The following is a 15,417-nucleotide window of genomic DNA, read 5'->3' as shown; positions in this document are numbered from 1 at the left end:
CCGAAAAATGCCAAAGAAAGATCTTATCCTTTTGCTATGCTACCGGACAGCACCATTTTACAGTAATTCATACCCAAATTTTTGTTGAACATGCTCTCAGAATACCCCAAATTCAAAGTAATTTTTCAAAATTTTCTGAGGGAGACCCCCCAAACCCTCCGCCGCTAGGTGTCGCCTTCGGCGAACACACCGCCAAGCTTCACCCGCCGACCGTCAAACCACCCACCTTTCCCCTTTCAAAATACCTAGCTACGCTACTGAATTGGATCATTGTCATTGGGGCCCGCAAAGCATATTCTGCACAGGGCCCGAAATACCCTAAGACCGGCACTGCTACTGGGTTATGGTAGTCAGCAGTTCAACGTCCGAAACCTTGTTTTGTCATTTTCGGATGAACAAGCTTACACCATTAGTACAGTACAATCTTTTACTGTTGTAGGGGTCATAGCTTGGGATTAACCCCAAGTGCCTTCGTCCCATACCGGCGCAGTCCTAACCAACATCCTACTCGCCTTTCTGCCACCTTTCCTCCACAAGAAGAGCTGCGTTTTGGTTACTACGAACGTCCATCGACCGAGCAGTTTTTTGGAATCGTTGGCAATCCTCAAACGTGGGTTTTATCTTAAAGGATTTGAATTTGTTAAAAAGATAAACTTGAGAAAAATACAAGAATTTATCTTGAAGTTTTGGATGAGATACTGGTACACCGGATAAGGCGCTCGTTTTCCAAACATGCAATCCTGGTTCGACTCCCGGCTTAAGCTGATTGTTGAAAAACACCGCTCACCTCTACCCAGGGTGTAATAAATTGGGTGAGCGTAGTTGCTGAAGGAAAGGCGGCCAAGAGGAAGGAACTGGCCACCCTACTCTCGTTAGTGCCGAAGGCTTAGTGTACCGGTAATGAGAACCTTATCTTATCCCCCGATGCTTGGATTCAAGTATGGGACTCACCTTTACCTTTTTACTGGTACACCCCTTCATTTTCTTTGAATTATAATACATATTAGTGCCGCTAGTATCCAATTTTTTTTGTAGTTTGGTTCCATCTCAGATAATTGTTATGTCTTATAGCATAATGACGAATTCCTGTCTTAAGCTTAAAAAAAGTTGCAATTGTTCAAAATAGAAGTGTAAAGCAAAATCCTTCTGTTTTAACCAAAACTGCGACCACACATTTTTGTTCAAAATGTAGACTAATAAAATATATTGCAAATGGACAGATGTTGCTAGCCTCATATTTCTACAGAAAAGTAACGCAAGTGGATATCAGTGAAGTCAAGGATTTTCCGGAAGCCAGCAGTTCTCTCACTGAATTGACTACTATATGCACAGCGAGAAAGACTGAACAAAGGGAATCCGGTGGTTGTGAACAAATTGGTTAGTTTCCTATTAATTTTGTTTTTGTTTTAATGTTTGACAAAAATTTTTTTGTTTTTACTATATCATTGACTAAAAAATCGCACAACTTTAACGAATAGACAAAAGTATGTTAAGTGCCAAATTTTTTTTATTTGGGTCCTAAAAAATTAAGACACATGCAGGCTGCAGCATAGCTTAGAAGGTAATTTTTTACTTTTTAATTGCTTTATTCATCGATGCAGTGACGTAATTTTTCTTGAGTAAAGTTTACATGGAAGCAAACATGCAGCCTGCAGTGCAATCGCTGTGAAAATGACCGGTATGCAACTAAGCCAAAAAGAGCTGACGACGCAACAACGAAAAGCTGCAGATAGTTTTATTGCTTAATTCGAACGTATGGCATAATCCACATGAATAATCATTTGCAACTTATTACTTTTCCAGCATCAACCGAAACATCACCACAATATGACTGGATGGCTGACGAAAGTGTACCGAAGTATCCAACTGTTGTTGAATCCTCAAAGGAAATCATGCAAACAGAAGAAAAGATTCAATCAGTTTCTTCGGAAAAGCTCCGCATTAAAATACCATACCCTGCTAAAGCGGAAGCAAAGCTCTTAAAAACTACACCAAAGAGAGAAAACGTTGATCCAGGTGCAACTAAATTTCTTCCCATTGAAGAGTCAGAGTTCAAAAATTTCCCGCATCAAAAACCCATTGCCAATGTTCTTCCTCCAAGACAGATTTTTAATAAAGCTAGAGCTCACCGACGCATGCAACCAATTGTAACTACCACTAATACTTACGCAGTTCACCAGTTTCCGATTGTCTCTTCAGACGTTAGATCTTCGTTTCAACATTCAACTGTAGGTGTTGGCGACAATGTTTTGTTTTCCAACAGTGCGTCTTCGTACGGAAGCATGAACTTCAATTTTTCAAATGAACGTCAGGCTTTAGTTCCTCAAGGCACATTTAGAGGTGCAGCTTCTAATAGCGCAATAGTTCAACGTGTCTCGACCCCTCACGGTATCAGTGTACCTCGACCAATCGCACACCAGAGAAATACAAACTTTGGTGAAAGATTGGTAGGCCTACATCGTCCTTCATTACATCAAAACACTAATCGTGAAAATGTCCAACCGTTCAAACGACCTTATGATGTCCCACGTTTGCCTAAAAAAGCACACCAGGGAAAGTCTGTGTTTTCCAAACTCGACTCTGCTTCGAATGCTATGCTTTCAGACTCAAACAGTCATTTGCATTCTAAAACTGACGCCAACGACGAAGTTTCAAAATTGAACAATCCCGACCAAGTTAACAGTCTTAATGCGGCGTCTGGTTTGTCTTCTGATTCTCAACACGTTAATCAAGTCTCAATTGATCTCACATCTAAGCCTGCTAATGGAACGACACCTGAAGTAGCTGTTTCTATAAATCATTCCAGGGTCTTTCAATCTCCAGCTTCTGTGGTGACTGATTTTACACAAGTTGAAAAAAACGTTACAAACGTAAGTTCAGTTGGACAGCAGAGTAACGAAATACTTGCTCAGGGGCAATCACAAATTGAACAAACTGGGTTGCTTCCTCTGCATCCATCAGCTTTGCCAAACCGACCTTTTCTTTCACATTGTAATGCGAATCCTTTGTATCGAGAGCCAATGTTAATGAATAGAATGCCGAAATGTTTTCCTTTTTCTCACAATTACCCAGCAGGAGGCGTAGGCCTAACACCATCTATAAACGTGTTTGAAAGCTTGCCAAACAATTTACAATTTCGTCCCACAACTAACACGAGTTCTGCGACAAACAATCCTGTCAACAATGTTCGAGACGGTCATATGAATCCAGGAAACGTTTGGATGGAGCCACAAGCCCCTCCTAGGAATACGTACCAAGGTGAATCGTTTGACCGTGTAACAAGATGGTTGGAACAATCTGATGAATATGCACAAAATAATAATGATATGGACTTTGAGCTAGAATAGTAAATGTGTATTACGACTGCTTGGCTGAAATATTCATTCATGCTGGGCTACAGACAGATTTCGGTAACATTTCATGTCAGCGTATTATTGCTTAACCAGCAAGCTCTTCGAGAACACAAGCATTCTTCACAAACCTAGGCTACCTAACAAGTAACAATTGCATTTTTCAACACAATATAGGCTAAGTTCTGTTAAAATGTGAAGATCGAAGTGTTTATTGTTTGTAATAAAAAAAGGTAAATAATTTTATTTATGCACAAAACACGTGCAGTTGTGTTTTAGGCCTACCTTGTTTGGACAAAAACTGCTACGCACTCGTCATCAAGCTATAATCTCTTGTTTTCTTGGAAAGCAGACATTGCTTGAACAACATTGTTAAAAACAAGAGATGATGCAGCTATCTGTAGTGGAGAAAATTTGGCGTTTTGTAAAATCTTGGAAGTGAATATGAGTGTCTGATCTTTGATAATAAACTCGAGTAGCCTAAGCATCAATGATCAAATACAGTATCATAGCCTACAGCAGGGGTCACCAACCTTTTTTGTATGCGGGCCACTTTGGTACTTAGGAGAGCTGTGGCGGGCCGCACTAATAAAATTTTAGGTAGGTTGACTCTTATGCTAGAAAAGAACGCATTTCGTACCCAGTATCCAGCGTTACACGTTCCTAAATCTTAGAATACCGCAGCAACAAAATTAGTCGAACAACGCTACTGCCAGCCCAAGCTCCTCAACACTTTTGACTTTTTTAACATTGCCTAATAAACGAGGCCACTTGTTTTGCGCACGTAAAGCGAGGCGAGCGGTTTCATCAGAATATTCATCGCCAAGCAAAGAGTGGTGTTGTCACTTCGCTTCACAAAAAATATCTTGCCATTAACAGTTTCAGTAAACAAGGAAATGTTTCACACATCGCAATACAGGCAACAATAGTGACCTGCAAACATATCAGCGAAAAATAGGCTCCAATAACAGGGAGAAAGAAATCAGGCACCATGAAACAAATGCTTGTGGAAATCACTAAAAAACGTTTCTATCGTAACTCATGAACAGTGTTCCCTATAAAAAAGCAATGGGTTGGTTTTTCATTCTTTTTTTGTGAGAGTGTATAAAACCGTCTTTCCTTGATTATTAGTCAAATGTCACTTGCGGTGCTTATCAGCATGGCAAGAATTGTTGATTAACAACATTTTGCAGTAGCCTACTAAGCTAAATATTGTTTGTTTGTTTGTTTGTTTTTGTTTGTTTGTTTATCTTTATCTTGCATTGCGGGAAAGCGGACTTGAGCGCTATGCATCGGTGTACGCCTTCCGACAATCCGACATACACCTGACCCACGCTGCAGCCGACGGCAATGTCTGTTTCCGGTTGTCTACTCTATTTATGACTGAAATTTGGTACTACCCATTACTCGAAATCGATCACTGGGTAGAGGCAATTATCGTAAAGTTTCTTGCCCAGAGAAACAACAGCAGGTACGGGTGGCTGGAGTCGAACATGCAGGCTCTCGACTGCGAGCCCAACGCGCTAACCACTCGGCCACTGCTGCCAAAGTCAAAAGTGATTTTCATAATAGGCTACAACCAGAAAAAGTCTTCAAATTTATATATAATATTTTTCCAATTTATTATAAATTGAGTTGGCACATCGACCTATTTTTCCAACAAAAACTTGCACAAAGGAACACTGCTCGTGAGACCCAATAACGATGAAACCCACACTAAGTGTTTACAGGACATTTACAAACTTAAAATAAGCAACTCTTTGCTCACAAACATTTTCGAAATTCGAAAACAGACGTTTTAATTAATCAACCACTGGGACAGTGTGGCTGGACATTGCATTGGAATAACTTTAAACGACTCCTACCTAGAACTACTGTATAATCTGATTGGCAGGTTGGTGGAATCGTAAGTTATGCAAAGCGAAAATGCTTCCCGGAAAGTATTTTTTGCCTTCATGCTCTTTAACTTCTCAAGAAAAGTATTTTTGGTTATGCTTGTGCGCTAATACCTTCTGCGGCCGCCACGTGTTGTGGAAATAACAGTTGCACTACAACTGTTAAGGAAAAAAGTTACCAACCTTTTTGTAAAGGACTGATGTTGCTGCTGAGCTACACGCAACCTGCTATTTTCATCACAACTTTGATATTCCACCGCTGACTTTGTTACTTATTATGCTCAATTCAAGTCAATGGAGATTCTAAATAGTTGTATATTTTTTCGCAATTTGCATCCGGCCCGCAGCTGTTAATCTCGCAGCAATCCGGCCCTCAGAGAAAAAAGTTTGGTGACCCCTGGGTAGGCTAAAATAACAATGACAGGGTTAGACTTTAGGCTATAGCCTACACCTTGTGACAGTTCAGCTTAGTTTGCACCAGAATAACGCAGGCCTATATCATGTTAGTTTACTAAATGCCTGGTGAACAGCATCAATCAATTTTTAAAGTCAGAAACTTTTTTTTTGGGTAGAAACAAGATGCAGTTCTCGGGGAATAGTTGTTTTCCCAATCCCTGATCAGACTTCTTTTTCAAACAAAAGTATCAAAAATTCTGCTCCCGCCCTTTTTGTGTTCATCTCTGTTTCGTTTTTTTTTTGACTGAATGACATGTTCTATGTCCAAGTTCGCCCGGACAGCTCAGTTGGTTAGAGCGATCCGGCCCTCAGAGAAAAAAGTTTGGTGACCCCTGGGTAGGCTAAAATAACAATGACAGGGTTAGACTTTAGGCTATAGCCTACACCTTGTGACAGTTCAGATTAGTTTGCACCAGAATAACGCAGGCCTATATCATGTTAGTTTACTAAATGCCTGGTGAACAGCATCAATCAATTTTTAAAATCAGAAACTTTTTTTTTGGGTAGAAACAAGATGCAGTTCTCGGGGAATAGTTGTTTTCCCAATCCCTGATCAGACTTCTTTTTCAAACAATAAAGTATCAAAAATTCTGCTCCCGCCCTTTTTGTGTTCATCTCTGTTTCGTTTTTTTTTTGGCTGAATGACATGTTCTATGTCCAAGTTCGCCCGGATAGCTCAGTTGGTATTAGCGCGTATGAGCGAAGAAGCTTCAAGATCAAGCGGTGCTAGTTCGTCTCTCGGGGTGTGCGCTTGAGCAACACACGCAGGCCTATAGGACTCATAGGCGTAGCCAGAGGAGGAGGGGCGAAAGGGGCCATTGCCCCCCCCCAAATTTTAAAAGTTTGGATTCCGAAGTTGAGCCCTTTGTTGAAAATATAATAAAATTTGTAGAAATTTATATCGTTTTCCAAGACATCTGGCTATTAACACCCCCCAGGACTTGTTTTAGACACACAGAAAGACACCAATAAATTTTGCAAGTCGTAAATCGCGCAAAGTTTACGCGATTTACGCTTCTTTTAACTAATCCATGGAAGCAATTTCAGAATCACTTACTCTGTTGGGTTTTTGTGTAGTTTATGAGTAGCCTAGTTAAGTTTTTGGTGTTCTCTAATTTTAGGCGCAGTTTTTCCCCCGATTGTGTGTTAATAAGTTAATAGCTGTTTATCTGCTAATATATTTCATACAAATACTACCCTAAAAGTGTTTCCAGAACGCTATAATCCAATATTTGAGTGTAATTTTGCAAAAATTGTCCGGGGGAGCATGCCCCCGGACCCCCTAGAATACGCGTGCCTTTGGCATGCTTTAACCCCCCACCACTTTTATTGCTTCCCTTGCTCGACCCACCAGGATACGCCACTGCACATCAGGTGGCGAAGTCTTTAATCAAACACTTTGTCGTTCTCTTCAATTCATCAAATATTTGGCTCCCCCCCCAAAAAATTTTCTGGCTACGCCACTGCTAGGACTGATCTCCATTCAGTGGCATCTAATGGATGGAATAATTTCCCGCCAACAACACTTCAACAATCGGAAACTTCACTCTGTCAATCTCGATGATAGGGCTTGAGTCAGTGGTTCAAAGCCTCTACAAGTATGTGAAACTACCAGGATCAAGCTCGAAAAGCTTTTCCACTCGGAGGATAAAGATTCAATCAATCAAAAGTGGAAACTCTCATTTAAAATGTGTTTATAAATGGTGTTGCCAGATGAAGATTCTTTATTCGAATTTTTGTTAAAACGTAACTCGTAAAAAAAACAAAGCTGGGATTGAGAAAACCGGCATTTCTGGGAGTGAGAAAACCTGGTTGTTTTGGATGAAGTTAAAGTTAAATGTGGTGAAGCTTGCATAGTTAATGGGCCTTTCTGAGCTAAAAATACTGTCTCGTGCAACGAGAGATTTTGGTTCGACTTAAGTTAGAGTAATTTGCAAGAAATTGAGCAAAGCTTTGGAATACTTATGAAAAAATTAACTTATGAGCGATTGAGCGTCCGACAACACTGTTTCATGAGATATATTTTCGAAATCACTCTGTAGTCTGTACTGTACTTCAAGTTTTCAATTTTCAACAGCGTAATAGTAACTCTCTTGTTACTTATTTTGAGGAATTTTTACATTCTTTGAAGAAGTCTGTGGAAATTTTAATCTATTTATTCTATTTTTTCTTTCAACGTTTTCAGGAGACGAAATCAGTTGCACCCAGACAAGCCACCGCACGCTTCTATTTATAGAAATGAAATTTGCCATTACGATCTCAATCTGACTGTATTTTCAACATTAGTTAACTATCAAAACAAAATCTCGAATCAGGTAGAGTGTGATGCATGATATGAACGTCGTGTTGTGCAAAATGCAACCTAAGACAAGCCTTAAAGCAGCCGGCGGCCATGGCCTCTAAGTAGCCTAGTGCTTGAATGACTGCCGATGCTACCGGTACTTTCTCAGTCGGCCAAGTTTGGCCGCCGGTTTCTTCTAACCAATTTATTTAATTTCGCAATAGAATAATCGTGGATTAACTGTTGAAAATATGTAGTATCAAAGAGTGACACAGAATTAGATCAGCGTGTCATAATCACCGCTGTTGTATGGAATATATCCAGCTGTAATCACCAGCACTGTATGTCTTCTTTGTAATTCCTGACGTTTATTTTAACAAAGTGCTAATTTACCGGTACATCGGCTAGCAATATTGTCGTTTTTATGTCGATTCAATGTTGTCGGACATTGAATCGTTTTTGAAAAGGAAAACTAGGTTAGTTGACATCCGAGGGGAAAAGACGTGTCTTCATAGTTGAGAAATGTTCCCGCTGTGGGTTAGTGACTTCACACCCTCAATGGTGGCATCATAACAGTATAAATGGTCAGGTTTTATGAAAAGTGATATGCAGTTGAAACAATGAACTGAGCAGGGAGCAGTTGAAACAAATTAGCCTGCTAGTGTCGTTAGATGGTCCTGCAATACCGGATTACAATCTCGATAAAGCAGGTATTGCGTGGTACAACGATTCTATTGCAGGACGTCGCCCTGACTTCAACAACACTAAGTGATCATTTTAGCATTGTTGCAAGTTTAATTCTATTTACTTGTCTTACAACTGGCGTGATCGTGTGGCCTCGGCATTTTTATTGCCGACGCTAATGCGCCATTCATGCACCCACGTCGGCAATTGCCGATTGCCGAGGCTAATTTCAAAGACTGTAGAGTGTAGAAGAACTGGTACCTGTAACACTCAAGCAGGTACACTCATCTCATCGATGAGTGAATTTCTAATTGCATGTACCGTAACAAATGAATGTTTAGGCTATTTACCGTTTTTGTGCAAATTTGCGTAATTTTGTGGTGGATCATCAGTCATGGAAAAAATTGAGGGCAAGGGTGCCATTACATACACATATTTTTTGAAAAAGTTTGAGAAGTACTGTTGTAAATAATAACTCAACAAAACCAGATGCAACCTATTTAATCCCCTAAACACTTTGTACCCTGAAAGGACCAAGAAAAAAATACAACAGAACCAAAGTCGCTGATCGGAGTTGCCACAAACATTTTAAAATTTCTCTTGATCTTTTCAGGGGACGAATTAAGTTGCAGGCCTCGAAATTCGATTTTGTTGACGGCGGACAAACGTGTCCGGTCTGAGCAGCTATCTCGGCGGACAAATTAAGTCTCACGGCGGACACACCAGTTTTAACGTTGATCGTCATCCTTAATTACTTTATCTTGAGCTATATCTACGATTTAGAAGACTTTTTGAAATTTCAGTGAAGTCACTCTAAAAGGCTTTCATGAGACCAACAACCTGCACTTGAAAAGTCAAACATTTTAGTAGGCTTTTTACTTTACTTGTTAACTGTTATTTTTTTATTCACTTTTTACTTTAGGTTTGTTTTTGCGTGTCATGTGAGCGAAAGGGATGAAGAGCAAGTAGGTTCATCGTATTCATTCTCACTTATAGAATTTTCCCTGGGCCTTTTCTTTCTTGCTGTATTGTAATACCAAAACTTAGACTACTCGTATAATCTAATTTTGTAACCAACCTTGCCTTATCAATAGCCTAATAGGACTCGGCGAAGCAGAGCAATCACTTTAAAAAATGGCATGGTCGCAGCACCTTAGTAGAATTTTAAAAATTAAACAAAAGCAGGTAAATATTTTTTTTATAATTTACAGTACATTTATGAGTAAAAAAAATAACAAGATAGAATAAACAGTTGCTATGTTGATCAACCTTGGTGCATTATCAAGAACGCTGATGGTTTTGATGGGAACACTCTTGACGTCATGAAGAGCAAGGTATGCAAAGAAAATCCTTGAAAGAAATCCTACTGTGGATATTGGGCAAATTTATTTCAGAATGCAATGCACCAGGCCATGCAAGGCTAACAAAATGGTATCGTGCATAGTATTAGTTAAATAGCATAGAAATATGAACAATTCATTGTAGGTTTATTCATTATTTAAGTCACATAGGTAATACCAGTAGTCAGTTAATTGTGTCCCGCTTAGTCATAAATGTAGGGCTGTAGGCGTGTTTGCAATTTGTAGGCCCCCACAGCAGATGAAGTGCTATATGCACATAATATTGTGAGCGATCTTGTAACATTTTTGAAAAGAACCTTTGAATTAAGAGTACAGTGTTTACTGTTTAGCCGTCATCAGTGTAGCCCAGCAGTCCGGAGTTAGGGTCAGGAAGGCAGCCACCTTGATGACGCGTGCTTGATTTCCACCCCTGCCACCACTCCTTTTTCTTCTTTAATTACCAAAGTTCTAACTCACAAATAAAGTCCCTAACAAATATTTCAACACTTTTTGGTAATTCGATGTGCTTTGCTTTGCATGTCAATTTGTCAAGATTTAAAAGTAATTTGCTGTAATTTATTGCATACTTAGACCAGATCTGGGGTTTTTTTTCGGTCATTTATCGGTCATTGACCAATTTTTTAGCAAAATGTCTGAAAAAAATATAGTCAATTTGGTCAAAACGTCCGAAAAAATATATAGTCAATTCAGTCAAAATGTTCGAAAAAATGTATAGTCAATTCGATCAAAATGCCCGAAAAAAAATAATGTTGTAGCTAGTCAAGAAGTGCAAATTTTGGTTTGTATCAGCTACTTGAAAGGAAATATTTTTATCAGAAAAAATGACCAAAATAAATAAAAAATGACCGAATCTTTTCAAGTCATTTCGGACAAATGACCAAAAAATGTCAGCAAAAAAAAAAACCCAGGGCCAGATTTACAAGTATGCTGATGTGGCTGACGGTTGACGTAAACTGTAGTACTCTTTGATTACTGGAGCGTGATATTATGCATCACAAGATATTTGTTGTTTGCATATTGTTGCAAAACCTAAGTTTGTGCATATATCATTAACACACACACACACTTGTCAATAAAGAAAAAAAATGGACAAATGAATAGGCCATTGTTTGCTGGCTGTACAACTTGATGCTGAATAGTGTTTGCTGGCTGTAAAAATTGATGCTGTTGATTTCTAAAGACACTAATGTACATTTTTAACTTTTTGTATTGCTATCCTGTCTTTTTCTTACTGTCAATATTTTATTCTGTCCAATCGCTTTGGTTGCACAGGCAAGAAGTATAACCCATTGAAATAAGGCCATCTAATGAACTCATTTACCAGGCTGGTATCAGTAATTGAATGCCTTTTTAAGTATATGTATGAAAACTTTTTATTTCAGATATATAAAGTTATTCTATTTACTTAAATTTTGAAATACTTCACAAACATGACACAAGATTCTAACTCCACAGGAGATGCCCAAATGTAAGTTGAAATATACATTTTTTATCAAATTTTTTAATAGTAGCCTTTTTATGGCTGGCCATTTAAGGCCTAAGCCTCTTATACTTAGGCTTGCTTGTCCATTTGTCATGTTTCATCATGGTAAAGTTCAATTTGTCTGTTTCTTTTTGCATTGTTTTTAGTGTCATTGTTGACAGAGAACTAACACTTATTATTTGCACGTTTGGTAGCCTATTTCATTTGCAAGTGCGGCCTTGTTCGGTAAGAAACAGAATCTGTGTAGAAGTTTCTTTTAACTCTTCCATACCGTAAAACTTGGCAAAGTAATGATTTATGGTTGAAACGAGAACAGCTATAACTTTTTTTGAAAAGGCATATGATGAGAAGCTTTTATGAGCTGAAATTTTTTTACAAGTTTTGGTCAAACATTGCTTGACCATTCAAATAAAAACAACATAATCAAATGGTCTGTGCAAGGTCTCACTGTGAATATCTGTTGTGTATACTATTAAATGACTTCTTTACAGCAAACGTCCAGCACCCACCTTGTGGGCACAAAGAAGTCAAGTAGTGTTCCTCACATTTACACTTGAAAATTGCAATAATCCTCAAGTTATGTTTGAAAGCAACAAAGTCCTTTTTTCTGGTCAAGACCATACAACAAATGCTGTTTTCAGCAATGAGCTGGTACTCCATGATGACATAAAACCTGAGGCAAGTTATTTTTTATCATTTGCAGTTTCGAGCTACATTTTATTTTGTGCTAAGTAAAAATCAGTTCAGATTGTTTTTTATTTTTGACCATAACAGTGAAAAACAATGTATATATCATGCCAAATATAGCAGAGGTCTAGAAAGAGGTAGCAGTGACAAAATTTAAACATTATAATGTGCTTGATGTTGATTGTTGATACCGAAGAACAATAAATCAGTTTAAAATTAATAAAGAGACACTAAAGTTTTCATTAATTGTCAAAGTTGTAGGCCGTAGAGCCTTTGATTTTGCTGAACTATGGAAAGGTGATTCTAAGAGTAGTTTGCATTTATACACTCAAACGGCATTCCATGCACTTTCATCATTTCCATTGTTGTTTGTTCTTTATCCAGGGATGCGTGTGGGCTAAAAAAGGTCCTGGAGTTGAATGCACTCTTCAGAAGAAAGAAAATGGGTTTTGGCCACGATTATTAAAAGACAAAATGAAGGTATTCACTCTGGTTTCCATGCAGCGGTACTTGCAGATTTTGTAAATATGTATGATACTGTATTTGGCATCACTAAGAGTGGCAGTGAGCCGTTTGAGGTTTTAGACTTCCGAAACTCGCATCCATTTTGGTTTTTTGTTTTGGAACAGCAACTTTTTTTATTAACAAATATTAAAATATTTTTAATTAATGGATTGAAAGCACTCCAAACGAACTGTCATGATTAATTTGTGATCCCGTATATGTCGAATGTTTTTCAATCTTTGAATGACTGTCGAAGACTATTCACGACAAGCTCCCGGTTGCGAGAATGTGAGAAATTCGGGTATAAAGCTGGAACTTAACATGCAGCAAAATTCCTACTTTTTACATTGTTTTAATGTCTGCAACCGACTGGTTTAGACAAGTGGTTCAGGCAGCACGGGAAAACATTTTCGTTTCAATCGCAGGTTCATTGGTTGAAAGTGGATTTTAACAAGTGGGTAGATGAGGACGAGGAAGATGAGGTTGAAGATACAAAAGATCCCCAATCTGACTACGACCTATCCCAGGTAAGAAGTTACAAATATCATAACATGCCTCGTTTAGCAATTGCATGGTCAAACTGGGATTATTCTAAACATAATTTCATCTTGTAATCAGAAAGTTAATTCAGGCTTTCTTTCAATGACAATTTCAAAGTTAAATTCCACACCTCAAGGTCTTTCTAAGTGATCAGAGCTTGTTTTTATAAGATTTACTGCTAAATTAAATGAGCTTAACTTGCATTTTGTAGCTTTTCACCGAAATCGTTCTATTTAAAATTACATTTTATTGTAAAGTGTTTACTTTATACTGTTGTATGTATATTGTGTATGACGTCATTTTGGGTGTTTTATTTATTGTTCGACTTTATAATCAACACATAGAAACAGAAAGGTATCAAGCCTTTTATATTTTTTGCAATACGGTTCCAGAGAGACTCCTTTTGTACTTTAGGTCTACCTCTACTCTACGGTTCAAAGTGCGGTTCAGATATGAAACAAATGTCTGTACTAAACCATTGTGAAATGTTCCTCTGCCTAATGACAATAGACACTTTAGACAGTAACCGACACGTTCATGCGATTGCAATAACTCCAATATCCCATTGTACTTGAGACAACAGCTGTATGCTGTGACAAATTGTTATTATTATTTTAATAAGAAAAGAAACATTTGCTGAGCTGAAGGAGAAGTGATTCTTTTTACGTTGTTGCCTACAAAGTTTAAAGCTTTGATAAATTTGTACACACTCAAACACGACCCTACCTTCATCGCTAACTCACTTATCGCTTCAAATGCTAGTCGTCACCATTCTAACATTTGTTATAAGCAATAGTAATTAATGGCAAACGGTTGCTGCTCTAGATGATGGCCCAAATGGGAGGTGGGATGGCAGGAGGAATGCCAGGAGGAATGCCGGACATGTCTGGGTTGGGAGAAGAAGAAGAGGAAGATAGTGACGATGAAGGTGAGATAGAATTTATGACAATTTAACGAGAAAGAGTTACGTGTGACGCATATCGGAGTCGATTGCACTGAGTCTTGTCAGCGTGACGCTCATTTATAAAACAAACAGTTAAGAAGACCTCTGCAGGAGATTTTGTGACATCCGTAACGTCATCTCGAGTTTCTCAAGCGACTTGCGCGACGTCGATGCCTTTGTTGGGGTCAGGCACAGGGTTGCCAGATGGCCTATAATTCGGACAGAAAACGATAGATTAACCTAATTTTATGTACTGTATTTGACGGCTAGCAAATCATTCCGACATTTTTTGAGCCAATGTTTAATTTCCTGTGATATCAGTGAAGTTCTGGACCGTAAATAATTTTTTTTACTATTTGTCCAAAAATGTCCGTATTTAAGACTAATACTGTCCTAGTTCCTCGCTGAGATTATCTGACAACCCTAGTCTGGCATTTCTATGCCACGTGATCATGGATGGGTGTTTACTGTTCAATGTTTATTCACTCTATTGGATGCGAAACGTACACCAGAATATTTCCATTTCGGTTTAACGAGCTCGTAATTACGTCTGTTGCAGACTTACCGGATTTAGAAAATGCTCCTGATGATGACGGTGCCGATGCTGGCGAGAAAGCGTGACGTCCACGCGGTTGCTAGGCAACGTTGAGATTGATGTTTTTACAGAAACCAACTGTGGGTTTTCTATTGTTTCCAAATTCGATTCGAATCCTGTCCCAGACGGCGCAAGTTAATTTCTCGAACAATCTCTGTTAACAACAAGCCATCTCGTCCACACCCGATGTCAGTGCATTCCCTGACAGCTAATCAATCGTTTTTTACGTCTGCAGACGTTGAATCAATGTAAATAATGGTTGATTTGCTGGCCGGGGTTTGGTTCTAACCCAGACAACAAAATCAGTCATCTTTACATTGATTCCACGGTTGCAAACGTTAAATCAATGTAAAAATGACAAACTTTGCTGTCTGGGAGGTTTTCAAACGTTGTTTTTTCTGTAAAAATTTCGACCATCCACTTCAACTCAGCACGCTCCCAAAACTCGTCTCTTTATCATGGACTTGACGTCTACAGACGTTCAATCTATGTAAAAAAAAATTGGCTTGCTAGATTAGTTGTTCCTCCTATATTCGACTTTGATGCAAGTCTTTCCTGTCTCGTATGTTGTAATTTGGTAGTTTCAAACAGGTCACTCGACTTGCAATGTGCATGATTTTGTTAATAAAACAAATACA

General features: G+C 38.6%; 1 protein-coding gene across 1 annotated transcript; it reads left to right on the top strand.

Annotated features, from left to right (window-relative positions):
* Positions 1 to 9,948: 9,948 nt before the first annotated feature.
* On the top strand, positions 9,949 to 15,417 carry LOC145772302 (prostaglandin E synthase 3-like). The gene is made up of 7 exons (XM_082584170.1): positions 9,949 to 10,000; positions 11,410 to 11,495; positions 12,002 to 12,188; positions 12,582 to 12,677; positions 13,127 to 13,228; positions 14,067 to 14,169; positions 14,744 to 15,417. Exons 2-7 carry the CDS (start codon positions 11,458 to 11,460, stop codon positions 14,803 to 14,805), a joined length of 588 nt encoding a protein of 195 aa, XP_082440296.1. The 5' UTR covers positions 9,949 to 10,000; positions 11,410 to 11,457; the 3' UTR covers positions 14,806 to 15,417.

Source organism: Aplidium turbinatum, chromosome 6 (genome assembly GCF_918807975.1).
Source record: "Aplidium turbinatum chromosome 6, kaAplTurb1.1, whole genome shotgun sequence".
Lineage (NCBI taxonomy): Eukaryota > Metazoa > Chordata > Ascidiacea > Aplousobranchia > Polyclinidae > Aplidium > Aplidium turbinatum.
This window is presented reverse-complemented; position numbering and strand designations above follow the sequence as displayed.